Genomic DNA, 27,941 nt, shown 5'->3' with positions numbered 1-27,941 from the left:
CCTTCACCCTTCATCAGCCTCCGCCTCCCTGTGCAGTATCAGAGAAGGCTTTTGCAGAAGGGCATCTAGAAAGAGCTTGGCAATGTTTGGTAGCTGTCTCGTTTCCTCAAGGCTCTGCCAAACGCCTGAACTGGGGTCCAAGGAGGAGTGGCCGTGCCCGAGAGGGTGGCTCTGCTGACCACCAACACCTCAACGGTGTCCCAGTTCCCCCTCATTCTCCTCACGGTCTCCTCCCCGCTCTTAGCACAGATCCACTGTCTACACAGGGCCCAGAGAGACTATTTAAGTGTCACCAGCATGACTCTATCGTGTCACCCTCTTGCTCAGTTCCCCGCAAAGGCTTCCCACAGTACCAAAACCAAATCTACACTCATCGCCTGGCCATGGGAGCCCTGAGTTTCTTGCCAGGCTGCATTAGTCCTCTTGGCTCTCGAACAAGCTCTTTGATTTTGTACTAACTGATGGCGCCCGACTGATCTTGACCAGCTCCCAGTAGCTGCCTCTTGGTTATTCCTATGGTCTCAGAGCGGCTGCTCCGGCCACCCAGTCATTCCTGACCACACTGCCCTGCTGTTCTTGTCTTCTTACTCACTGATATTTGACTATTTGTCTGCGCATTGTTTTTCTCCCAGTGCTCCCTTGCGAAGCCTGGATCTTACTTCTCCTGTTCTTGGCTGTGTCCCCAGGGCCGGGTGCAGCCTGGCACATGGGAGATCCTCAATAACAGTGGCCGAAACCAAAGACTCCATGTTTATGGATCGATTGACCACTGAGCTGCAGGAAAGAGACCCAGACAATAACACCTGCTGGGCCTGGACATGACGGCTGACACCTCAGGGTCAAAAGGGCTCTCTCCGCAGGAGTCAGAAAGGAGCAAGCTGGCTGGGATCTGGTGAATGTGGAGGTGTTACAGAAGGTTCACTCCAAGCCTCTGGCCCGGTGGCGTGTGTGTCCCCTGGTCACACGCATTCACACGGTCATAGATTTGGGCAAAACTTGGAAAGATGCGAAGTTTTAGCTTCAGTCATTCTCACACTTCTGCGCATGCGGGCTGATGCTGGAGTCGCTGTGGGTGTGAGTACATTTACATGTTTTACTTACCAGATATCTTAAATTGTATTAGCTTCTGGTCCCCCCAAACCTAGATCCATGCCTGCTTGAAGGTGTGTTATGAGAAAGTTAGAATGGATGACAGAAGTATTTTGTTTTGTTTTGTTTTTTTCGGGTACCGGGGATCGAACTCAAGACCTTGTGCTTGTGAGGCAGGCACGGCACCACTGAGCTACATCCACGGCCAAAAAGGAGTGTGTTTGAGCACTGGCATCAATCTGCCATATATCAGAAAGGTAATCAATTTCAAATAATCCTTCATTTCCCTAGGGAAAGGAATTCCGTCTTGTGACTTATTAAACCCATTTCTTGTCAGAGAAAGAGCTCAGAGCCTAGAAAAAATTGAGACATCTCTAGGAGTTTCTTCCTCTTTGTAACTCCCTTGCATTTTGTCTTATTTTGGGGGAGTCTTATAGAGCAATTGACTTGTAAATATTGGCTAAATTAACTCATATTAAGATGTTACTGGTTTACAGCGTTACCCTTCCAGAGGCAGTTTTATTTAGATGAATACTCAGTGGAATTTTAGTGATCAGCAGTGGAATATGGGAAATTTAGAGCAAGAAGACAGAAGAATCTAGAGGCAAGGCACTTTTAGTGATAAGGAAGGTCCTGCCTGAACTTGGTTAATAAACTAACGAAACCAGTGCTTGTTCAGGGTCTTCTGGTACTAACTGTGGGAGATTTAGCGGTGACCCAGTTAGGAGCCCCTTCTGGACCTAGGGAGAGTCCAGTACGGATTTGCCACCCCACCCTCACCCCACTAGACTGAAACATGTGTGACACAGACCTGGGTACAGCTTGGAGAGCACAGCCCGGGCAGGATCTTATGTGCAGGGCACAAATGCGATAGATGCAGCTCTGCTCACAGTAAGCCGTGCATATCGGTGAATCAAATAATTACACTCTCAGCTGAGACTGGGAGGAAAAGCAAAGTGTCCCGACCATCCAGCGACTATCAACTGCCCAGACCAAGGCATCAGCGAGTCTCCCCCAGGATCGCCCTTGGCACTAAGATTCAAGGACGAGGATGGGAGAGTGAGGGAGGATGTGTGGTGAGGGTCACTCGAGGAGTTATCAGACAGAGAGAGAATGCGAGTGAAAAGGCCCGGGGGTGGGAGGATTCAGGACAAGCCGGGGGAACTTCAAAAAAGCCAGTGTGGGTGGACGGCGCAGGGAGGCCATGGGGACAGCTGGGGGGGCTAAAGAAAAGTCGGGGCTACAGTCAGCAGGCTCTGAAGCCTTGCTAAAGTCCCTGGCTTCCACTGAGGAGCAAAAGAACACTTTTTAAAGCAATAGTGACATAAATTTGAATATTAGGTAATCTTGACCTCATTTTGAACATAGAGAGGTTTGGACAGACTACTTAAAGGCTCCTGTCGTAGTTTGGGGGAGAGATGGCACTGACAGCCTCCTCAGCTATTATCTATCTTTTATTTTGTTCTTTGTAGTTTGAGTTTCTCATACAAGAGAAACCGTGTGGTATTTACGCTTGTGTGTCTAATGTGTTTCACTTCACATTGTGGTCTCAAGGTGCGTTCATTTTCCTACACGGTGCAAGTCTGTCCTTCTTCATGCCAGAGTAGTACTCCACAGTGTGAGAACACCACATTTTCTTTATCCATTCGTCTGCTGATGGACATGTAGGCTGATTCCAAGATTTAGCTGTTATGAGTTGTGCTGCTGTAAATTCGTGTATCATGCGTCATGTAATGTGAGGTCTTTAACTTTCAGGAAGATTCCTACAAGGGAAATAGGTGGGTCAAATGGAACTCTGATTTTAGGTTTCTTATTTTGCATGATTTTGGAGAACAGGCCTTGCTATGTAGCACAGGCTTCCTTGAACTTGCTGTGTTGCCCAGGCTGGCCTCGAACTTGCAGTGATCCTCCTGCCTCAGCCTCCGAAGTGCTGGAATTACAGGTGTGCGCCATCACACCCAGCTGCTGATTTTAGTTTTTTAGTTTTTTTGTTTTTGAGACAGGGTCTCCCTATGTAGTTGAGACTGACCTGGAACTCACTATGTAGCCCAGGCTGGTCTCGAACTCACAGCGATCCTCCTGACTCAGCCTCCTGAGTGCTGGGATTACAGGCGTGTGCCACCACACCTGGCTTAATTTTAGTTTTTTGAAGAATCTCCATACTGATTTCCCTGGTGGTTGTAGTCATTTACATTCCTGTCAGCAACATGGAAAGCTTAGCAAGACTCTGTCCCGAAATGAAAAATTAAAAAGCGGGGGAGCCCAATCTTGAGTTTAATCACCACCACTGACAAGAAAATGAAAGAAAAGAAGAGAAGGGAAGGGAAGGAAAAGCCGCGTAGCCGCGCGTGGCTGGTGTTGGACCAGACTGGTGAAAACGACCACTAACCAGTCAACCAACAAACAACCTGCAAGAAAAGGGTGTAGCTGAAGGCAGCTCACTGCAGCTGGAGATGCAGCAAAGGGAGCTCCTGGGGCCGGGTTTTCTCCAGCGCGGCTGCCTTGTGACCTTGTGACGGAGGAGCTTCCGGCCAAAGCGGCCAAGCTGATTTCCGGGCCGCGGCCCAGGGCCCGCACTCTGGAGCCGGTGCTCAGAACAGACCACACGGTGTGCACAGGCCTGGCCGCCGCTCCGGGCCTGCGCTCCTCCTCCCTTCCCTCAGGCGCACCAGGTCCTCTGCCTACTTCGCTGTCCCTCGCTGCCCCTCGCTGAAGGCCCAGCCCCCGAGAATGCAAGGGTTTGTCTCCTTCGCGTTTGCCCTTCTGGCCGCTGGCAGAGGCCCTCCGCATCCCCGCGCTCAGCCACGTCTGCTGAGCCCCACGCAGCCCGCAGTTGCTGCTCTAGTAACTGGGCACCGAGACCTGCTGCGCTGACACGAGACCGGCCGACACGAGCAGCGCCGGGGCCTGGGTGTGCAGGGATGGCCAAAGGGAGGAGGAGCGTCCTGCCAAGTCAGTGCCCAGGGAGTGCCGGGCAGCAAGAAACGGAAGGGGCCTCTGGGGAGCCTCGGTCCTCACACCTGCCGGTGCATGGGGGCTCCTGGACCTGCGGATCTGTGTATCGCTGGGCCCCTCTGAGACAGGGCATCTTCAGAGGACTCTCGGGAGCATGGAGCCCTGGCCGCCCTGCCACCCACCAGCGCCTGCTGTTCCCATCCTGCCCGTTATGCTGGGCTCTTCGTAATTCCACAAGGCTTATTTTAGGGGCACAGATGGCTATGTTTTTATACGGTTCTCTAAACTGTTTATTATCTATTGCCAACTGCGCTGTGATTCAGAAAGGAAATGGCTTTTAAGAGTGTGGAAGCCAGTTAATCCAAGCAGGAACTGCCACCTGTGGGAAAGCACCACTCCAAACTGCCAGTATTTTTGGTGGCATGAATCTGTTTATACTTTGAAAGCACAAACTGACTTATAAGGAGTGAATATTTGTCCTGTGATTTCTCCAGATCGAAGTGTTGCATGGAGCCATGAATAGGCAACAAAAACATCTACCACCCCTGTGTGGAAGGTGCAGGTTCTTTATCTTGGTGCCTCTGTTTTCTTCCCTACGAAGTGGGTGTGAACCATTCCTGCCTGGATTACCGCAGATTACTGTGAAGACCGCATCCAGTCAATTCCGTAAAGCGAGGTTAAGCTACCAGGCAAGGGGAGCCTTGCTATTGTTATAACCGTTGTCACTACTTTTGTTACTGTTATTTAGATAGTTTCTAAATCAGATTTGGAGTTCTAAAGTGGCTTCGACAGGAGAGAAAATTCAGTTGAGATGGCACTTGGGTCTTTGTACATTAAAAATGCTTACCATCGATGCACTAGTCTGATTTCTGAAGCAGACTAATGCCGGTTTGGCCTTTCTGTGCACACATCGCTGGACACCAGTTGGAGGAAAGCCCAAGGCGGCCGGCTCTTTGACAGCAGGCTGCACAGGGCTTTCTCTGAGCTTCTCTGTCCCGAGGCTGCTCCTGTCTGCTGCAGATTGCAGGGCCTGTGGGTGCTGACCCTACACCTGCCCCGTTATTTAATTCTTTCTTCCGTTTATAAGGCAGAATTTGTCTCTGTCACCTCCGGGGTGGTAAGCAGGATCCGGTCTTAGAAATCGGAATCATTAACACAGAAATGCATCATACTGAGAAGTCACAGGCGTTCAGGTCGTCACACGTGTCGGGGTGCCAGGCTCCATTTAAGCTGCACGATCACAGCTCCCCGGCCATGGCCCTGGTCCCACCTGCCGGCTGGCAGACCGCAAGCCCAGTCTCTGCTTGCAGTCTGAGGAGCAGGCAGAAGTTACCATTGTACCTCGCCTTCCATTTCCGCGGTCCATTTGGAATTTCTGATGTGCAGGGTGGATGTCATTTTGAATTTCACGAAGCCGACTACATGTGCCAGAGCAAGCCCTGGCTGGCGACCCCTTGAGGATCACTGGTACGACACGACACTTACCGCACGTCATGCGCCCCATCTCCTGAATCCTGCCGCGTCTGCCGCACCCTTCGCCATCCCAACAGCTCATAGCTGCACGGCTCTCTTCCTCACAGAAATCTGACCCTGTCCCCCAAACCTTCGGGGTCTCCTCGTCGCCTTCCAGCCCTCCCGCCCACCGTCCCTGTTGTTCCCTTTGTGGAAGGGGGTGACAGAGTTGCTGACAAACGGCAGTGTTGTGTCACCTGCAGGTCTTTCTCCACTTGTCCAAAGATTACTCACGAAAGGCTGAGAAAGAAAGTGAAGGTCTTAAATAATGCTTTTTCTCTCCCTTTATGTTTCGTATTTCCCTCCTAGCTTTTCTTTTGAACAAGTCTGTTCTACCTCGAGCTGATGGGATATTTCTTTTAAATTGGTTTCTATTTAGGTGGCCTAGCTATTATCCCAAACTTTTAGCCAAAATCAAAGATCAGCAAACTAGAGAAAAAATATTCCAGGCTTTACAAATGACGCACAGTCTGCTCTAATCGCTGGGCCACTGTGACATGAAGACCAGCAGAGAGGGTGCTTTACTTGCGGGCGAAAGTTTATAACCTTGGAAAAAAGATTAGAAAGCGTTGGGTGGAACTGGCTGGTGGGCCACAGTTAAGCACTCCGTGGAATATCTAGGAATATGGAATAAACATCTACCCCCGACAGCAGATCCAGCATCGATCTTCTGTTGGATGCTGTTAGTGCCGGTGGAATGTCTGGGGCTCCAAGCCTGCTGTGGCCCCGGGATTCTGGGCTCTGAAACATGGCCGTGAATAAACAGACTTAGCCGTGGAATGAACTTCGCATCATTCCTGACCCATTTCTTTATCGTTTAACTTCTCTCAAGTCAGGATATGCCTTTCAATGATATCGGAAGCACAGTTTCTTTTTTAGTAGTGTACTTTGAAGAAATAAGGCCTCGCTCCCTTGGATTTTCAGATTGAAGAGGGACTCAGCACAAAGCTTACCGAGTAAGCTCTGTGTCATCTGTGATGTAGTAATTGCAGGTCAGGTGAAGTTCACAGTACCTGGCTCTTAAGTGTAAAGGTTACATCGGTCAATAAAACTTTCAAACAACATGGACTCGGTGAATTGATCATGAAAAAATGAGTAGGTTTTTAAGTTTAGGATCATAATGAGTTTAAGAAGTTTTCTAATGTAGAATCTTTAAAAGGTTCTATTTTCTTTATCCTAAAAAACCAATACTTTATTGACCCAGAAATTAGCAGTGAAAAAAAGCATGGTTTAAAATTATTAGATTTTTCTTTTACAGCAGAAAAATGAACAGGAAGATTTTCACAGAAATGAGGATATATATTCTTTTTACAAGACAAAAGATAGACCATTAATACTGCTTTTTACATTATTTGCAGTTTGAAATATCGTTAATACAGGAGAATAGGGCTAGGAATTTAGCTCAGTGGTTCTGCTGCCTGTCTCTCAAGCACAAGGACCCAAGTTTGATCCCCAGTACCAAAAAAAACCAAACCAAACCAAAACAAAATACAGGAGAATGATTCCTGCCTGCAGTCCTAGGACTCAGGAAGCTGAGGCAGGATGACTCGTCATTCAAAGCTAGCCTAGGCTACATAACAAGTTCAGCCTGAATTATGTAGTGAAACCTTGTCTCAAACAACAAACACCCCCCCCCAAAACCAGGAGAAAAGCAGTTAAATAATTAATTCACAAAAGGAAAATTTATTTGATGAATATAGGGATTTGAGCTAAAAATAGCTAACGTGTGATCAGAATTTGGATCCTTGGTGGAGCACCTGCCTGCCCCCTTACGATGAGGGACAAAGCGGATGTTCAATAGACTTTTATTTTCCTCTTAATTCTGTAGGCACACGATGCAGCACATTACATCACTGGGGTGGTATTTTGCTATGCTCACAAATCTGCGACATATTTTGCAAATGTTGTCTCTTCCTGAAAGCACAGCAATGCTTTCCACGGGAAAGTGGGGAAGAGAGGGAGGCATTCCTGTCTTAGGCCTGTGGGCCTGTGTTTACCAAACACAGACTGGTGAACACCCTGTTTACCTTCCTCTGACCAAGAAGAGCACATCTCTGGAATGGTCCAGGCAAAGACTTAAATCAGAATCAGCCAGCTGGGAGGCAGCAGACACGCTGGCGCGGAGGACACCGTCCAGAGGGGAGGGTGGTGGGTGTCACAGCTGGGGCTGGGGTGGGGAGGTGCTGCCTCCCCTGCTGCCTCTCCCTCCCCTCATCCTCTGTCTCTGGGAGCCTGCAGTGTTGCTGGGAGGTGCCCAGATATGCAGGGGACCGGTGCCACTCTTCACTCCCCAAGCCCTTGCAGTGCTCCCAGCGGGAAGCTCTTCTGCCTGTCCCTGGGTCTCAGGCTCCAGCCTCCCGCCCTGTGTCAGAACGGATGGGAGGACAGGAGCTACTTTCCATCTGACCACCTGGTAAACACCTGCCGGAGCAACAGGAGGCGGCACAAGACTTTATTTTGTTTGGAGAGCTCAGGAGCAAAGAGATCAGGATTACAAAATAAGCCTGCCTTGGGATTCACTCTTCCCTCCTCCCGCCTTCAGAGCCCTCTGTGGCCTCAGCTTCCCCAAGTCTCTGCCGACTGGCTGCAGCAGCAGTGGCACCGGCCTCATGTTTTGGAGCCTCTGTTAGAGTTTGGAACCCTAACCCTAACCATCACCCTTGCCCTGGTGATGAGGCTGCTGCAGTCAGATTGTAGTGGGGAAAGTTTTCCACAGCATTATGGAAAACAGGAAGTCAGCATCCTTGAGGACTGGGAATCAGTGCAGGTGGAAAATCCCTTTCCTGGACACTCACAGTAGCTTCTAGGTTGTTACTGCCCCTGAGGACAGTGGAGGCAGGAGCCTGATGCTCTGTGATTGCCGCATCTGCGGATAAGGAGTGGAAAGGGCTGAAGAGGGTGACGTCGGGTGACCTCTGTGTAGTCACTGTGTGAAGGCCACAGAAGGCACTCACAGACTAAGGTGGCTACACCGTCTGTCACCAGGTGATACAGTCTCATGGGACTGCAGTGGGACACCATCTGTGGTTGACTGGCATGTGGTTAAGTGGGGTATGAGTGTGACCATCTGATACCAACTCGAAACGCACTGAGACTTTGGCCATGCAGTTTTACCAGGAGGCAAAGCAGTGACTTAGGGTTAGTATGAGAAATAAGCCAACCAACCAACCAACAAACAAACACAAATGATTTTGAGCTGCTGGGGGTTGAGCCCAGGTCCTTTGCATTGAGCCACATCGCCGGGCTACTTTGGGAGACAGGGCGCTAAGTCACTGAGCTGTCCAGGCCGGGCTCCAATCCCAGCAGGTGTGGGCACCACACCCAGCGTACAACTAAGGTTTCTTATTTTTACCTGGTTGAGCTGGCTTGGAGACTTTTTGTTTTTCAAAGCGATGGCCTCAGCACGTTTTTCATTTAGTTCCCCCATGCCCTGGGCTCATTCTCCTCTACGTTCTAAGCCCTTACCTTCTGGTATCCTTGCTTCCCCGTCTGTGGCTTCCCCCTTGGCTTCTGGCTCCCGCTCCTCAAGTCTCAGGAGTCACCCGTCATTCAGCCTTTTATGCCTCAACGGACATAAATACCTCACCTCGCAAATTCTCTGTGGCCAGTACACTCAAGGACACATGTGACTGCACAGGGCTCCGTGTTCCGGCTCTGAGGACCAGCCAGAGCCTTTGCTGCATTCTCTTTACATTAAAACGGAGCAACACAAAAGCAGAGAGAAGTCAGCATGAAAAGCAGAAACCGTTGCTTAGTTCTGCCAAGATGATTCTTTTCAAAGGTGTGACGTAAATCTATGATTTATTTTGAAATGTTTCAATTCAAGTTGAGAAAAGAAAGATTCTTTCTCAAGAGTCAGGCGACAAAATGAAACACTCCGTGGAGTTTAACAACCCATCTCTTTGATAGTTTTTCATGGCCCCTACATGAATCCTTACTAAAATATGTGCTCAGTGGCGAAAGTCTGACTGCGGGGTCAGGTAGAGCCAGGTCTGTCCCAGGCCTCGCCACTTACCAGTGCCCTTACGAAATAAATGGTATGGAAGTCACAGTTTTCTTATCTGCGATGTGACTGTAATTATGCCCACCTCGTAGGATTGCTATGAAAATGCAAGGAGATGATTTAACATAATCAGGACTCAGCACTGCCAAGTTCAATCATTATTAATCATCCTGCTCCCTATTTTCGTAAATGACAATGGCTGTGTGTGTGTCGATCTCCTCTGTTGTGGGTGTTGCCCATGTCGTGATGTGCCCCTCCCCAGTGGCTGGGCCACTTTAAGATTTCTTTAAGGGAGGTAGAGAGGATGAGTGGGTACTGATCGGGCCCTGCCCGGGATCTTGGCTGGGATCCAGGCCACACAATGGTCACAGGGACATCTGACACTCAAATAACACAAGGCCACAGGGCAGGAACAGAAGGGAAATAAAACCTGTTAGAGCAACACCGGGGGGATGTAACACGTGTTTCCACGCTTATTTATAGAAACTCATTCCATAGAAGGGCTATAGCAGAGCCCTTCTGATGGTCCTTACTTTTTTCTGGGAAAAAATCTTTGGAACAAAAATGTTTAAAATAGAGAGTACTTTATTAACCATGCCAGGGGCAATGGGATGTGAGCAGAAATGATGGAAACAAAGTGTGTTCTCCCTGGAAATATTGTCATGGATTTGCATAATCCCTGGTAATTAATGCATGCAGATATATGTTGGATAATTTTGTGATAAAATAAACAGGAAAACTATTCATCAAAATGAGGCATGAGAAAACTGGCGGAGCTCTTATAGTTAGGACGTGGTCAGGACTTATATTTGGGGGAAAGACAGTGAGTGGGTGTTGGCGGTCAAGGTGGTACCCAAGTAAGAGATTTGGACACCAAGTGTGCAGGACTCAAACAGTGTCCGTACTGCGGACATTCCCAAGGCTTTGGATGGTTGATGCCTGTTTTTGATGTCGGTGGTTGTTCCTAAGCCTGTCTAGGCTCTCACTGAGGCAAAGAGAATTTCTAGGCTTTCTTGTTTGTTTGCTTTTGTGCTGTGGTTTTCACACTTGGTCTTAGCCAAAAGGTCAAGAAGTGACATGCTGTAATTTTTAGAAACACATCTGTCACTGTTGCTCCTTTTCTACCCTAGAGGAGACCCCAGACGATGGCAGCTTGGCCCCACGATGCACCATGCTTCGTGCTTTGGGGAAGGCTCTGAGGCCAAGGGATGGGAGGCTGGGCTGTGTGACTCCGTGTTCTCCCACGTACGAGCGGTAGGATTTAGGGCAGGTTGTTTAACCTCTGTGAACTTCGGTTTCTTTAGTAACCAAGAAGGGATCGTTGGGAGCAGTACACGAAGTCACATCTGTACGTTAGAGCAACGGCTAAGTTTTGAAATAAAGCGGCCCTAAGATACAGAGCTGTGGACAGCAGCACTGCATTTGTCACAGTGGTCTGTGGCACGGCTGCATGGTCACTCCGGGACCTGGGCTTTTCATCTGCTGCTCATCGGAGGCCCAGTCTCCTGGGTCACTGCCCACACCGAGAGTCCAGTCAGGACAGGGCTGAGAGGGACGGACAGGGCAGGTGAAATGTTGCTGCAGCCTGAGGAGACGGAGGTCTCTCTCTGTCCTTTCTGCTCCCCTTTCTGCTCACAAGCCCCGACTTACTCCTGTGGCCACACCTGGTTACAAAGAGGACGGAAATGTCATCTTTGTGTCCAAGGAAGAAAAGGAGGGTGGATTTGGGGAAAATTCTGACAATCTATCGTCATAGGTAGCAGGTTGCTTATAAACAGATACTGTTATTTTCATGAATTATCTTTAGTGTGTGTTCCTTGAATATTTTCCTTGACAGGAACATTGCCTGGGACATTATCTTCAGTATTTTTCAAATGTGAAATAGAGGAGATATGACCAAATCATGTTCTCTTCTTTTAAGACTTTTTATGGATGTTAGGTTTCTCCAGAGAAGCTTCACTCTTCTCTCTGCTGTCAGGTGCAGAGGGAGCTGTGAATAGGGACTGGCTTTGCTGTATAACCTCACTGGCCATTGGGCATTTTGAACCTTGCACAGCAGGTTAAGCTGTCTCCAAATATAGCAGATGTGAGAAGCAAGGTTTCCTCTTCTTCTGCTTCCTCTTTAGTACTGGGCGGAGATTGAACCCAGGCCTCCACACTAAGCTTCATCCCCAGGGACCTCCCTCCCTTTTTTGGTGACAAGATTTTACTCAGCCGCTAAGTTACCCGAGCTGGGTTCAAGCTTGCGATCCTCTTGCCTCGGCCTCCGAGAGTGCATTACAGGCACGCACCACCACACCCGGCCTGGAGAAGCAGTGAGTTTGCTTTGTGCGGCTGGGGCTGAAGCCCAGGGCCTCCTGCATGCTAGCCAGACTCTGCATCTGGGCTATACCCCTGCCACGGAGAAGCAGTTTAGAATGTATGAATATTTCTCCTTCAGAATGTAAGGAGGAGTTGGTGAGCCCTTTGGCGGGGCTGTGATTCCTCTCCTGCGTTATAAGTAGTGAAATGAGCTTTCATATACCCAGTTTTTATACATTTAGATCTCTGGTGTTGGAGTTCGCCTTCCAGTCTCTCCTCATTCTTGCAGACTTCCAACAGACTTTACCTGGAAGGAAGGTTCAAGAGGCGAAGTCCTTCCTGAAGTTTTCAGCCAGTCTGCGTTGGCTGGCTATGTTGAAATTGTAGACTCTCCTTCCTTGGAGGTCATTAACAGTTACCTTGCTCTCCTATGCTGGTGTCATAACCCCAGCACTGCTGTCCAGTCCAGCCTTGGGTGGAGCAGTTCGTGGGAGGTCACTAGCCTCTCTTAGAGTTGGCTCCTTTGGTGTGGGGCTTTGATTGTTAGACATGCATTTGTTCACATCATGTTAAAAGCTCTTCCATTGTGGTATCTACCCTTTTGACTAATTTCTGTTCTCTGGAGCCACAGTTTTAGTCCCATTCATGGGTAGCTCTTTCTTTAGGTAGTGGGCAGAAATAATGAGCAATAGAAGCCACTAGTGCTATTTTCACTGCCTAGCACTTGAGGTTCACAACACACTCTCTGTGGGCACAGATATGCAATCACACGTGTGAAAAATCCCTACTGGAATGTGAAATAATCTGTGATACTTGGAGTGGAGTAGGTGAACATCCCGGGTGGACACTAGATTATTCCAGTCTGGGCTCTACCGTGGCTCCCATGGTCAAAGTCAAGAGACAAATGGGGAGTGTGACGCTTTAGATCTTGAAGTCCCCCAAAGCCCATGTGTCAAAGCCTTGGACTCCAGCAGGGGCCTAGGGGAGGGGACGGGGCCTTATGCGAGGTCCCTAGATGCTGTGTCCCTGAAGGAGACTGAGGGACTCCAGCCTGCTGCTCTTTCTCTGCTGCCTGTGGGCTGTGGTGTGGTTTGGCATTGCCAAGAGCTTCTGCCACCTTGTGCTTCCTTTCCAGCACCAAAAACAACGGGGTCCATGGAGTATAATGAAACTGTAGCCCAAAGTCACCCTTTTCTCTTTATAAGTTAATTATCTCGGGTCTTTAAGTGGTGGAGAGTTGGCCAACACGAGGAGCAGTCGGGACCTTTCATTCCTGTGCCACTGTGTGCAGGGTCGGGACTTGGAAGCACCTGCTGCTTCACCTTGTCTGTCCTCGTGCTGTTTAGTGGGGACCTGGGAAGTGAGCAGGATGAGGCCCAGGAGGCTGTACTGGGCCAAGGGGGGCTCTGAGTGTGGTTGACGGTTTGCCAGCTGCTGGGGACCAACATGCGTGGACGCTCAGAGGCGGGAAAGAGCGTCCTCTGCCCCAGAAGGAAGGCATCAGCGTGGACAGTGCACAGCGGGTGTGGGAAGGCAGGCAGAGGCTGTGTCAAGAGACACCCGGATGCCACGTCGGGATTTTCCCATGGTCAGAGGATTGTCCTTGAGGCTGTCAGGCAGGGAACCCACTCCAGCATCACAGGCCAGCGTTGGCTGGTGATTGAGGGGAGCTTTGCCACTTTGGGTTGCAGGTGACCCAGGCCACGGAGGACAGGCGCTGCCATTGGACCTGTGAGTGGTAACTGTCAAGCTGAAGAGTTAAGACACTAATCCCAAAGCCATGCGTCACCACGTCTCTCCTTGGCTCTTTCTGACCGACAGGGCCTAATTAGACTCTCAGATCTGACCTGGTGCTCCCGGGAACTGCCTGGAGGTGTCCCAAACCTCCCAGTGCGGCCTTAGGTCTGATGTGTGCTGGCTTTGGCTCCTCTGGAGCGCAGAGTAGCAGGCCTGGCCCTGTCTGACTCCGTTGTTTCCCCATAGTTTGGTTTTCAACTCACTTCAGGGATACTCAGCAATTAGTTGAATTACAGCCCCTTCTGCCCTATCCTAGCAACAAACATGCAAAGCTTTTCTACAAACAAAACCACAATCACAGCCTGACACCAGTCACTAAGTTATTAATTCCTCACTTAACATAAAACAAATGCCTTTGTGAAATGGTTAAAGTATTGCAAGCATATTTATTTTGAGTGGCTAAACTATACACTTCCTGTTCAGTGTTACGGAAAATTGGTCTTTATTATTCCAGGGAAATGTCAAGATCACTAAGGGTTGCAGCAGTTTGACCTGTGTTACGTTGAACAAAGTCTCCACATGTTTCTCATAAAAATATACATCAGAGATGGCTTCAAACTGAACGTCAAACTTAGTTAAAGGTACCAGCCTCCTTGAAGTTGTGTTGAATATCAAATATAACAGTCACATTTATATCAGAGTGAGCCAAGTTTTCTCTGGTTTCTCTGCTGTTGGATTTAGCGACTTTCTGCCCATTATCCTAAGTGGCAGAAGACACCGGCCTCTGCTCTCAGCACTGTGACCTCTGCTGCAGCTGAGCCGGGCTTTGGACGAACTCTCCACGAGTAATTCTTCTGAAAATATAACCACTTTAACAAAGTTTTTTAAAAAAAGTCTATGCTCTTCACCTCGCTTGACCTGCATGATGATTACCTGAGTATATATATAGAAATGTATCAAACTTTACAGTTCTCTGCATGTAAAAAATTACAGTCCAGTGGAACTTGAACTATGTTTCCATATTTCGTGTCATATCAGCAGAACAATTTTAAAAGTTGACAACGAAGATGGGTTTCATAGGCCCTTATTTAGTTGCTTAAAAATAGTTCCATGATCTGCTAGTCCTTCAGCTCAGGGCTCTGGGTCTGATTCTTTTTGTAGGATCCGAACAAAACTCAGTCAGCCTGGTAAAGGGCTAATTCCCCTTGTGTGTCTCAACCCAGGATAAGACTATGAAGAGAGGATCCGAAAGACCCTAAAGGGTTGGACTTCATTGTTTCGTAAACTTTGAGTGTTTTGTGGTTCCTGTGATTTATTTTTTTCGATACTTTTTAATACAGGTTTTATTGATTTCCAAAATGGATCCTACAGTGACTTTATTGGTATAAACTTTTCCAAAGATTTCACGGTACTGAAAAAGGCTACTTTCTAGAACATGGTCATCCTATCTCTTACTGAGAGTAGAAAGGCTTTGATGTTCCCAAGTTTTTTTGGTACTGGGGATTGAACTCAGGCCCTTGCGCTTGCCAGGCAGGTGGCAGTACCACTGAGCTAAATCCCTGGCCCATGTTCCCAAGGCTTTGATAAACATTTGCATATTGCATGGTGAACTGTTGCCTGATTTTCTCTAGTATCTTTTTCTTTTGAAGTGAGTCAGAGGTGTCATACTGGTTTGGAGACAGGATGGGATGGTGTTTAGAAACACTGACCCTGGGGTATGAACCCCTGCCCCTGGGCTGTGGGCACCGTTCAAGGGCAGAGTCCTTTCCTGCCATGCATGAGGCCCTGACCTGGGTTTGATCGCCAGCAACACAAAAACCACCAAAAAACAAATCCCTGCTCTTTCCCTGACTAGTGCGCCGGTTCACGGAGAGACCTTTAAGATGCAGATAATACCTTCTGAAGTTCTGAGGATCAAGTGAGTTAACACAGCATTTAGATATTAGGACACCATTTGGTTAATGAAAAAAAAAACTAGAAACTGTTAAGACTTTTCTGCCAATAAATTACAGCGGTAAATGACAAATTCCTTCTTTCACGCACAGAACTATGAGGCTCTGGTTGTGCTTCAGGCATCCAGGGAAGAACAGCTCACGCCAGAGATCATTTACAAAGGAGAAAGGGTCTACTCCTAAGGCATTCTTTTGACTCCATTCCTAGTTGAGTATTTAATTACTTAGAACATTTAGCATCCAATAAAATAAGGACAAAAAACTTTAAAAAATTATCAGGCTGGGCATATCAATATTTATTGAAATACTGAAAAAAAATTTCATTTTGTTGAGAAATTCCTGGCAAGAACTGACGTGACAATATGTATTTCACTGATACAGTAAGAAAATGTCAATGTGTCACTGACTTCACGCTCTAAACACTGCTTCATATGCAATATAAACATCCAGACATTACAGCTTGTCTGTTAACAGACGCAGACCAACTATCACAAACCAAGCTAAGCCAAAAACCTTTACGTTCGAGTCTGCTTTTTCTAGTAAGTCCTGTGCTTGATAAGGCAGGTGGCTGGGTCAATGTCTGATGACAAACAGGTTAATGATTCACATCAGAGAAATTCACTGGCCAGCTTTGGAAGGGGCACAGACAGCTGTAGCACTGACTTGCTTCTCAGCTTCTGTCCTCCTTTTCGCCCGCCGTATGGATGTGACTTGGCTGCCTGACTTGTGATGCACTCCTGGCGTGTGGGCCACCCGGCAAGCAACATAGCAGTGTTTTACATTTTCGAGTTTTAATTGCAGTGAGGAGTATTGTAAGAAAACACAGATTTTGAGGAATGCACACGTGGCATTTTTGGGGTGTTAAAGACCTTCCCAATAGGTGCTCTCATCTCCAAATCGCCTCCCCCATGCTGCACACACACGAGGGGGGCCCTTTGGTCAGCCCCTGGCTGCGCCATTCCTCTCCACCTGCCTTTGGCCGGCTTGGTCCTTAACCAAGGGAAGCGGTGCGGCTGCCATTCTCTTCATGTTTTGGATCCAAGCTCCGATCAGTGAGTTTTCATTGCCCTTTGAGCCATGAAGACAAAACAGGTGACCAAGACTGGCACAAATCCTTGCCCAGCTTGGCTAGGGTGTACCCTTCGTGTGGACGAGCATCAGAGGTGCTTAACAAAAATAACAAAACAATCTTCTTTGGACACACTGAAGTAATAACTAATATCTTTGGTATACAACTTACAATGCTTGAAAGGAAAACCAGATAAGATTCCACCTTGATAAATTTACTTGAAAACAGACGAAGCTACAAGTCACATAATTTACAATCGATATTAAATAAGCTACAGTTAAGAATTATAATTATGAAGCTTTACAGACATTTAATCAAGTGGATGATTTTAATTCATTAAGACCCTTTATGTCCCTGAACTATGTTCCACTAACTTGAAGACATGCTACAGTAAACACATATATTTGGTTTCTTCAGTCTTGGCTATCTCTTATACAAAGGTGAAACCGAGGTACAATAAATTAGCATCATAATTGTCTACAGTTGAAACTATGATATACAATATAAATAAACTATTCAAAAGCCAGAAACATTTATGAAAAAAATTAAGGGGCTAGGAGATAACTTTTATTTTTTACAGTTTCTACAAGTGATTGTGCTGCTGATAATCTCACAAAATTAAAGTCTAGATGAGATTCCCGTTTTTGATTTTAGTGTCTCACGACATACAATAATTAAGTACTGTTAAAAATAATTACCAATCAGAAAAATAACATTAAAGAAATCACTGCTTTTGCTATTTTGTAATATCACAGCCCCCCACCCCTCCCAGGACCTAAAGAATGTAAACACTATATTTTTTGACTTTAAAGTATTAATACTTTACTTTAAACAAATGTTGATCTACATCTGCACAGCTACCTTTTAGAATCATGAAATAAGGCAAGACTTTCATACCTGTGGCATTGCGTGTTAATAATACTGACAGCATTGTTCAGAGAGTTCTTTTTGCAATTCTTTTTTTTGTTTGTTTTGTTTTGTTTTGTTTTGTTTTGTTTTTTTGGCTTTTTGAGACAAGGTCTCACTATATAGTTGAGACTGACCTGGAACTCAGTATGTAGTCCAGGCTGGTCTCAAACTCACAGAGATCCTCCTGCCTCAGCCCTCCCAGGTGCTAGGATTACAGGCGTGCGCCACCACACCCAGCTTCATTTTGCAATTCTTTATCCTCCAATATTTGTTCTGCAGCAGACTCTGGCCGGTGACTTAGATCAGTATCACTCTCTTCCTTTCCCCTTTGGGAAGGATTTGAATGACTTTGCTATCTTTCCAGGCTACATGTAAAAAAAAAAAAAAAAATCACTGTTTCCATTCCAAGTTTAGGAGATTCTCATTTGCAACTAGAATGAACCTCGGGTCGTCAGTTTATCGGCTCATCGGTTTTTTCACTTTGCATAGCTTTACACGCTTCAATTTTTATGTTCAACTGCTTAGAACTGTGACTATTTGACATCCCAGCAAAAAATGTTTACTATCTTATCTTTAAATGAATACAAACTTTGACGATTAAAAAGACAGATGTGTCCTACTAAGCCTTTGGCTAGAAATTCTTATGAAATTCAACAATGCCAAAGCCACATTTCAGCAACAGTAGCAGAAATAAGATCTAACTTGCTTTAGTGATGGAGTATTTACTTAAAAAATTTGTAGTCATATCCCTTAATATTAATCAATACTTATATATGATAGAAGAGGGACACTGCCTGCTTTTTTTTTTTTTTTTCCAATCATGAGCACGTTGACAAAACAAACTGGGACATATTTAAAATGGCAAGCTGACGTATTTATAGACTGTTCCTAATAGCTGTTTGCAGGTCTATTATGACACAGACATTCAGAATTCATGATTTAGTGGCGCTACCACTGGGCGTGTCTGAGCACAAGTCCTCAGGACAGATTCCGCGGTCACAGGGCAGAAGGTGGGGGGGGGGCCTTCAGAGGAAGAGGGTGGAGCAGTCACAGGTCCGGCTGACACATTCTTGAGAACTGTTTCGGTTCAGCTTCACCGTGGAGGAATTCTGTAAACTCAGCCCCCGCACTGAACAAGCCTAATTAATAACACAGATTAGTTCCTAAATTTCTTCACAGTGGAGATCAGCTTAAATATTCAATAATCGTCCCGTCCATTTTTTTTATTCTGACACAGTGTTGGAATCCACCTGTGAGTTCAGTCCACGCCCTTACAGTGTCTTTCATATGAACCCTTGGGGGTAGTGACGCTTTTGATTCACAGTTTGCAATACAAATACCCTGATACATCATTTATTCGTTATTTTAAGTATTTGATTATTATGCTTTTTAAAATTCAGTATCTTTAAACCAAGTTTTTTTAATTAGCGTTGCTTGGAGCAGTCAGAGTATTTTTTTTTTTTCTCTTCCTGTCCTTCCCCTCCCCACCCCAGTCTCTTTTTGTTCTGAAGGCAGCGCTCCTGGGGTTGTAACCTTACGCTCTTTTTGCATGCAACATTTCAATGAGAAGGTTATTATAGGGCACATCCCCATTCAGGTGCTTGTAGTAGAGGTATTCTTCAGCCTGCATGCTAATCGCCCGGATTTCCGGTAGTCTGAGTAGTAACTGCCCAAACTTGTCTCCTTGCTGTGGGTAGTTGCAAAGTGTGTAGTCTAGCAGGGCTGTGTTGACTTGTTCCTGGACCCCTTCGACCAGCTGGAAGTTCTCCAGGTTTTTGACATCTGCAGTTAAAAAACAAACATAGCAACAACGTTTCAATAGCATTTTAATTCCTGTTTATAAAACAGTGTGTTCAATTAGTGGGTACATTTTCCTCTTGACATAAAGCATACTCTGTGTGCTGCTGAATATTCAGGGAGACCAACACAAGGAGCTTCCTGGGAAAAGGATCACAAAAGAGCGTTAGAAGAACATCTTGTTGAAATTCTTCATATACCTCAAATCAATTAGACACCGGTGGGTTTTGAGCAAGGTCAACTCTTTTCATATCTCACAAAAGGAAAGGTTTGAGGGTTCTTAAAGTAGAGGGATCATAATATATTGCCAGCAAATGAGTCCCTAGAGAAAGACCTATCTTAACCCAATATATTACACAATTCATATAATTCTGTATTAATTTTTCTGACCCAAGGTGAAATCTGTGTCCAGGGTATGATGTAGTTAATTCTAATAAAAAGTGACAGGGTTCTTGTTTCTGTTTGACATTTTCTAAATGATTCTGAAAGCCTTTGACTTGTCTAGCCTATGCTAATGAACCATCTGGTACACTCCAGTGACTGCCAGCGGAATAGTTGCTACTGGGAACTCTCTAAAATATATATCTCGGTGACTAATGATCTTTATCAAATGAAAGCCTTGTCCTTTAGGCAGAATGCAAGCCGGGAAGATTGGTGCCCTTTAACCCGAGCGTGGTGTCTAAAGTCTGATTTTGTTTTCCTTTTTTCTTCTGCTCCTGGGTCACTCCTAAGGAGAAGTGTGACATAGCAACTCGTTCTAACTCCTGATGATCATCCAGTTGTTTTAGGACATCTGCCCCAGAGGGGTTCATAAATTATGAAGGAGAGAAACACAGAATCAGAAAGACAGACTGACATACAAATGCACACACAATGGGTGGCAACAACAAAAAAACGAGCTGTTGGAATTTCTCTCTGGAGTTTATTTATGTGAACTGCACACTTTGATACAATGTGTATTAAGAAAGCCCCTGAGAAAAATACACAGATGTGTGCACACATTTACATAAACCTCTGGACAGAAAGTAAACAGATGCACACACACCCCTTTTTATATTCTAGTGGGCAAAAATAAATAAGAGAGATTCTGAAAACAAGGTTAAGTACTTTTTTGACTCTTACGAGTAAAAGGTTACATACACTAATGGCTACCACAGTAACTCATAGCCAATATTTCAGGGCCCTTACACTGTTGAACCGGATGTGTTCTAAAGAACACAATCTAAAGATCTAAATGGATCTTCAATAAGTTTGGCTTACTTTTTTGTTGTTGTTGTTGTTGAAATGTGTTCGGGACGATCTCAGTATTTGTATTTGGGCCACACACTGCATTAAATATTCTTCTTCTTTCTATCCCCAAGTCTCTGACCCAAATTCAGAACAGCAGATTTATAGAAAAACTAGATGTGGATACCACATCTCCCTCAAAGTGAGATGGGAGACACAAAAGTATTCGATTACTTATTAATGAGTGCCACCGACAAAGGCTACACTACTACGAAGTCTATCTTCTTGTGGCATTTGCACTGACAGCCAAAGTGTGTCCATTTCACATTTTCTATATGTAGCATTTTATATTTAATAAAAGCATTCTTCATCTCCTACATATGAAATACTTAAAAATGGTTTTCAATTACTTTAAAAATTTATAAATACGTATTTATAAATACGTGGTGGTGCATGCCAGTAATCCCAGGACCTAGGAGGCTAAGACAAGATGATTGCCATGAGTTTGAGGTCAGCCCCTGAACAACATAGCAAGACTGTCTCAAAAAAAAAAAAAAGTCATAAATATGGATATGGGTCTGCAGTTACATTTGTTTCAAAATTGTAAGATGTAAACATTCATCCCTTCAATATGTTGTATGTACTTCGGTACAAAAGAAAAATCTATGAGTGCTGTCACATTGATTTAAACATAAGTATAAAAAATGTGAAAGAGTATTATTTTATGCTACGATGACAGAATTTCACAAGAAGAAAAACTAACAATAGTGAGAGATTAACAGAAGGATGTAGGGATCTGGATAGTATAACACAGGATAAGTAAGTAATAGCTTTTTTTTTAGACTTTCTTTTTTTTTTGGTACCGGGGATTGAACTTGGGTCCTTGCGCTTGCAAGGCAGGCCACTGAACAGCTGAGCTAAATCCCTGGCCCTAGACTTTCTTTTTGATAAATGTATTCTTTGAGAACTAAACTTAATATTCTGTGATGTTATGCCACTCCATCAAGAACCCTACCAAATAAGCACAAAACGAAGGGTAGATAGACATAAATTCTGTCTTCTTCACATACTATTACAGAATAGCCATTAAAGTCTTCCAATTAACACTTTTGGGTGATTTGAGTATGACCCACACCTGCACCTTTGTCCCACAAGTTTAAAAACACACACTATCCCTGTGGACAGGAAAATATGCAGGCCAAACATCAGGTTTCCCTTTAAAGATCATAAGAGCAGAATTCACAGGACTAAATTAATTATCACATTAAGCTGTTTCAAAGAGTTTATCACTAAACAGAACAAAGCTTTTGTTGCTAACTGCCCCCCAAATACTTACTCGCTGGACATTTATTTATTTTCTGTGCCTATACAGGTGACAAGGATCCTGATATTTAAGATACAAGGTTAAAAAAAGAAGAAGAAGAAGAAAAGGGGAGGAGACAGAAAGCAACATAGAAGAGGAGGGCCAGGGATTTAGCTCAGTGGTTCTGCCACCTGCCTCGCAAGCACAAGGATCCAAGTTCGATCGCCGGTACTTAAAGAGGAAAAAAAAAAAGAAGAAGAGGAGGAACTTTTGGTTGACTGACTCGTTTGGTGCCAAGTAGTTGCTGGGCCGTTGCTCTCCTGTCTCCTTCCCTGCTACGACAGTGAATTCCTTGGAGTGGGCACTATGCATTGGTAAAGGCATCCCAAGAAAATACACCGTTACTGTGGACTTCTCCCTGCTGGCGTTTGTCCAAAGATCAATATGCTCTTAATTGTGAAATGATCTGTTAATCTTTCTTTTTCTAAATAGAAAGTGATTTTCAAACAAATAATATATGCAATAGATGTCTTCCTGAAATAAAAGATTTTAAAGGTATTTTCTCTAAAGACGCTGTACAGTGAGAGCGTCCAACAGCGAATCCTGCTGTGATGCAAATAATGGAGTCTCTCTTGAGTTTCCCGCTTTGCAGATGAGGACTCTTCCCTGGTTTGCGCTGCTGGGGGAAGATTACCAGCGTCCTCGCCGGGACTGGAGCCTGTCCCTGGGACCCCAAGTGGTCTGAGTCTCTAGGTCTCACTGAGAACCTTGGTTTTACAGTCGAAACACAGAGGGCTCACGGGGCCCTGAGAGGAATGTAGAAGTACCAAACACCAGCATTAGCTTTGAGGAGCACAGATTTGGGATTTTCTTTGTTTCCTTTTTAGGAAGGGTCTAGGAATCTGAGTATGTCCTCATAGCATACCGGGAGTTAATTTTCAGTTGAAGTAAACTGAAACCCTGTCATGAATATTTGAAGATGAAATCAATTTAAATAGAAATTTGAAATCGCTACCATTCTTTCCGGAATCACCCCTCCTCCAACGTAAGCCCCACGCTAAGTAATGAACGATAAGTAGTTGGTAGGTACATTTGAAAGATCTCTTGTATTTAGCACTCTGCACACCCCTCTGAAAAGCAGGTAAGCATCATGTTAACACAATTGAGAAAACTAGCTAACGAGCTCTAGCATTACAAATTCTGGGTTGGAAACTGTATGTAAATAGACAGCGGCATCCCCAATCCTTTCTCTACCGCCTTTAAAATTTGAAGTATTAGTCTCTTATCATCTATTCTACTTTATTCACTCAGGGACTAATTACCAACTTTTTATATGAAACAGCATTACGATAAGCTCACAGTGGGGTGCTTAGATTTTTTTCCATCCTTACTGGAAAGTAAACCCTTAGGTCTTCTTGAATATATTAGAGCTCAGCCCTCTCGGTCCCGCACAGCATTCAGGCTCTCTCTGAAGATGAAGATTTTTATCTCTGCTTTACTGGTCCCCAGTGGAGAGGAGGGCTGGGGGTGGCATGAGAGGCCCTTCTCTGTGAATAGGGAGAAATCCTACATAGTCTTTTAAAAGGCATAAAGGTTGGGGGAAACTGGTTCTCCTTGGCTCCTCTTTTCCTCAGGCTTTTGCAAGGATGACAGTCTACAGATCGCCATAGCTTGTCCTCAGAAAGTCTTTTCTTTTGACACAGAAAGGAGACAAGAAATGAAGTTTCTATAAGGAATTCATTGTTAAAATCATCATCATCATCATCATCTTCATCATCATCATCATTATTGTTTTGGTACCGGGGATCGAACTTGGGTCCTTGCACTTGTGAGGCAGGCGGTGGAACCACTGAGCTAAATCCCTGGCCCTGTTGAAATTATTTTTTACAGGGATCAACATGAATAATTTGCATAAATTTTGCTGGAGAGACATCATCATCCATTATTGTTTTGGTACCGGGGATCGAACTTGGGTCCTTGCACTTGTGAGGCAGGCGGTGGAACCACTGAGCTAAATCCCTGGCCCTGTTGAAATTATTTTTTACAGGGATCAACATGAATAATTTGCATAAATTTTGCTGGAGAGCAACATGCTAGTTCTCATAGGAACAAAGTTCACTTAAAGGAAGGTCTGAGCTATTTGGGGTTGGGAGGTTATTTTTGCTGTTGATGTTTAGGATGAGTTTCTACTAGTATCCAGTAAAACATGAAACTGAAGATGACTGATTCACCTTTATAAATAAAAAAGTGGGGGGAAGACACTGTCTTACACTTATTAACCTCAGATCTGTTTTTTCCAATTAGAACATACAACTGAGTGTCTTCATATACAAATTAGTGACAAGAAAACGCACTGCCTGGCAAGGACTGTACACACACACGTGCGCACACACACGCATACATAAAGCATATGAACTTTTTATATGCATAGAAATAACAAACTCATAACTTACAAAGCACTCTAGCATGCTTTATCATCACACACAATGCAAGATGCATCCACTTATTCAGGGCTCTGAGCCCTGGGCCAGATGATCAAGACTCAGGAATAAAAGTCTCTGTGTCAAGTGGCTTCTTGAACCTGATCCAGACAAGGAGTGGATGCCTTGGGGCCACACAGGATGTGCACCTAACTCAGGGCACAAGGGAGAAGAAGGGTTCCTGGGGGGAACTGATGCCTGAGGGATTTTAAAAGGTGAACAGGAATGAGCCAAGCAACACATAGAAGAAAACAAGTCCTGGCAGAGGATGGTTTCCCACATACAAAGCCTGGGGCAGGAGTGAAGGGAGAGGTCCTTGGTATCATGTCAAGCTGTACAACCTCTGTGGAGGGGAGTGAGTGGCTCAGACAGGGATGAACTACAAGGTATTAAGACTCCGTGTGACACATGTTGGCTTGGATTTGGGTCTGAAAGTAATACATAAGTAATGAAGGGCTTTAGGGGAGAAGAAAATGGTAGTTCCCTCATTTAGAAAGAGCACTCTACTGAAAGGTGTGACTAGGGATTGATGTGTACCTCTGAGCAGGGAAACAGCAAGTCTATGGAGGCGGCCGGACAGGAGGCCATTACGAGAGTACAGGTGAGAAATATGGCGGCCATGAGGGAAGAGATGGACTTGAAAAGCATCAAGAATTGTTGACTATAGGTTAATAGAGTAGGAAGGAGAAAACCAATCCTGGATGGTCTCTAGGCATCTATTAAAGAAGGACGGCCAACATTAAGGCTTATAAGGAAAGAGCACATTGGAGGAGCTTAGGCATGGCCAATTTGAGTTTAAGGGCCCCATGAGATGTTGGGAGATGTCTAGGAAAGGTCCAGGAATAAAGGTCTACACCTCAGCAGAGAAGCCTGGGCTCGTGGTCTAGATCTGGCACTCAGAGGGCAGGTGGCAGGTGTATCCCAAGCAGTCGGTGTGAATGTGTAGAAGGTAACAAATCCAAGGGTGGGATTTCAGTAGAGGGCTTCTTTTAAAGGATTCTATGTGGAGAAGGTGTTATACACATTACAAAATTGAGACTCAAGGAGATTAAATGGCTTTTCCAAGATCTCAAACTTAGTAAGGCCCAGAGAATGAATGAAAAAGCTATCTATTAAGCACCAATCAGTGTGCCGAGTTTTTTCTTCCAGATGAGAAAACTGAGGTTTTAAGTCGGCATCTCAACACTAGTAAAAAGTAGATCATGAATTTATGAACAGTCCTCTCCTAAAGGCACTTGAGCCGCCCACCACAGGATCTCCCTCAGGTAGGGCTGGCACCAGCAAATCTGACACCTCATGACTTTGAACTCCTGAAGCTCCCTGTCCCCTTGTCACAGCCTGCAAGTTTCTGTCGCTTGTCAGAGGTGAATAGGACATGCTACTTAGTCACGTAGTTTAGTTTCTAAACTGTCTCATTCTATTGTGAATGATCTTCAGAGGGTTGGAATGAAATGGTATTATCAGTGCTGACACGCCAGTATGACCCACGCCTTGATTGTGATGGTTGCAGAGAAACTTTAACATCTCAGATGCCACAGATCATTATGTCTTCTGTCAAAGGGTGTCTTTGTGGAGCGTTCTCTGAACGATGCCCACACCAGCCCTTCCCATTTGGACAGAATAGGAGGGGAGGTTTCTCCATCTTTGCTTTTTTTTGTATGCAGGGTTTAGAATAACGGGTCCTGCCCATCAAGGAAGTTAGAAATCCCGATCTTATGGTACAGGATCAATGTTTGAAGAGAGCAAGTGCAGTGGTGGGCTGGCTTGGTCTCAGTACACAGCCCCAGAGTCTGTTTCTCCATCTGCAAAACGGTCAAAATAACTCACCTATGTTTTAGCACCACTTAGAAGTAAAATGACACGATGAGCAAACTTTTTAAAAAATGTAAAGGTATTATATTCTCACAAGGCATTCTTATAACTGCACAGCTAGAATTTAGCAATTGTGTTTGCGTCTAGTACACAGCTGGATTTTCCCCACAGTGGCGTTTCACAGACAACACAGAATTGTGAGGTTTCCCAAAATCCGAAATTCATGGACAGTGGAGGAAATATTTGCAAGCACGCCCCACTTCCAATCAAAAAGGACACCTGAGAAAACACAAACCAAATCTTACGTTTCAGTCAAACCCTTCTCATGAATAAGTTAAACACCTATTAATTTTGGAGTCCACGCCACACGGCACACACACATGACACATCCTGTGCCTAGCACAGTGCTCTGGAAACTGGGCCCGGGAAATGGTGTTGCCTCTGATTTTGTGATCAAGAGACAGCAGAGGGGGCTGGGGATTTAGCTCAGTGGTTGCACCACCCACCTCGCAAGTGCAAGGACCCGAGTTTGATCCCCGGTACCAAAAAAAAAAGAAAGAGAGAGACGGCAGAGGCATATTCCTCAAGATCCCTCTCATCTTCGTTTGGCCTAAACTGTGAGGTCACCATCAGTACTTTGGGACTCGAGGTTTTGCTTTCGTGAACAGTTTGAACTTCAAGACCCGACTGTCACCCACAGCTCAGTGTTCTGTTCTGTGCACCTGGGAATGAAGGTTCGGGAAGAAGACAGTGGATTCTCGCTGTTGGCAAACAAGTCCAGGCACCGTCCCATACACATTTCATGAGCCCACCTCTTGCTTTTTCACATAACCCTCTGCGTAACCCTTCAGTTCTCTATGAGGGACCAACTTATTGCACACACTGTCTAGTGCGCAGCTAGGATTTGACACAGGGCACCATTCAAAAATGGCAACCGAAGCTCGGTGCGGTGGTGCACACCTCCAATCCCACTGCTCGGGGAGGCTGAGGCAGGAAGATTGCAAGTTCTAGCCCAGCCTCGGCAGCTTAGTGAGACTCCATCTTAAAAACAACAAAATTAATTTTGAAAGAGCTGGGATGTAGCTCAGTGCAAAGGTCTTGAGTTCAATCTCCAGTAGCGCAAAAAGAAAAAGAAATATGGCAATTGAACTCATTTATATGAAAGGAGTCCCCTTTCACAGGGATTCACATAGCTTTTGTACATACGAGGGCAAAGTGTGCAGGTTCCTAATGCATTTCTGTGTGCATGACACGGCAGGCAGCTTTGCTGTAATAGATAATTCCATGCTGCCTACAGCGGGCATCACTCCCATGTTCACAGCAAAGCAGTATCTCGTGCATCTACACACCTCACTAGAACCGATTCCCTTCACAGACTCACTCTGAGAGCCCATCTGAGCCACACTCCTGCCCAGATACACAGGTCTTTCTTACTGGTTCTTCAATTTACCGAGCTTTGTCTCTGCTGCAGGGCCTTTCCACCTGCTGCCCTTCTCTCCGTCTGGTTCCTCCCCTGTGTGTGAGGCCCACTTCTGCTCTGCCTACTTCCTACAGCCCTCCTCTGCGGAGGAGACTTTACTGACCCAGAGCTAAAGAAGCTCCGTGTTCCTCTCAAACCACTCTCTGGGCCTTCACTCTTTAAAATCTTTCTTGAAAAGCACATGGAGTCTATTGAAGAAATATATACGCTCGTGTTTACTGTAGCAGTTCACAAGAGCCAAAGAGTGGAAGAAATCCACGTGTCCATCAATTGAGATGGGGGGGGGGCTATTCAGCTTTTTTTTTTTTTTTTTGT

General features: G+C 45.5%; 1 protein-coding gene across 4 annotated transcripts in view; it reads right to left on the bottom strand.

The window, feature by feature from the left end:
* Positions 1 to 17,706: 17,706 nt before the first annotated feature.
* Nr5a2 (nuclear receptor subfamily 5 group A member 2) overlaps positions 17,707 to 27,941 on the bottom strand; it is a 136,294-nt gene continuing 126,059 nt past the window's right edge. For all 4 annotated transcript variants that reach the window (XM_010635386.1, XM_010635387.1, XM_010635385.1 and 1 more), the window contains one exon: positions 17,707 to 19,309. In XM_010635386.1, the coding sequence (XP_010633688.1) occupies positions 19,062 to 19,309 (248 nt within the window). In that variant the 3' untranslated portion in view covers positions 17,707 to 19,061. The remainder of the gene's footprint in view (positions 19,310 to 27,941) is intronic.

This window comes from Fukomys damarensis, unplaced genomic scaffold, assembly GCF_012274545.1.
Source record: "Fukomys damarensis isolate Sample0158 unplaced genomic scaffold, DMR_v1.0_HiC HiC_scaffold_11, whole genome shotgun sequence".
Lineage (NCBI taxonomy): Eukaryota > Metazoa > Chordata > Mammalia > Rodentia > Bathyergidae > Fukomys > Fukomys damarensis.
This window is presented reverse-complemented; position numbering and strand designations above follow the sequence as displayed.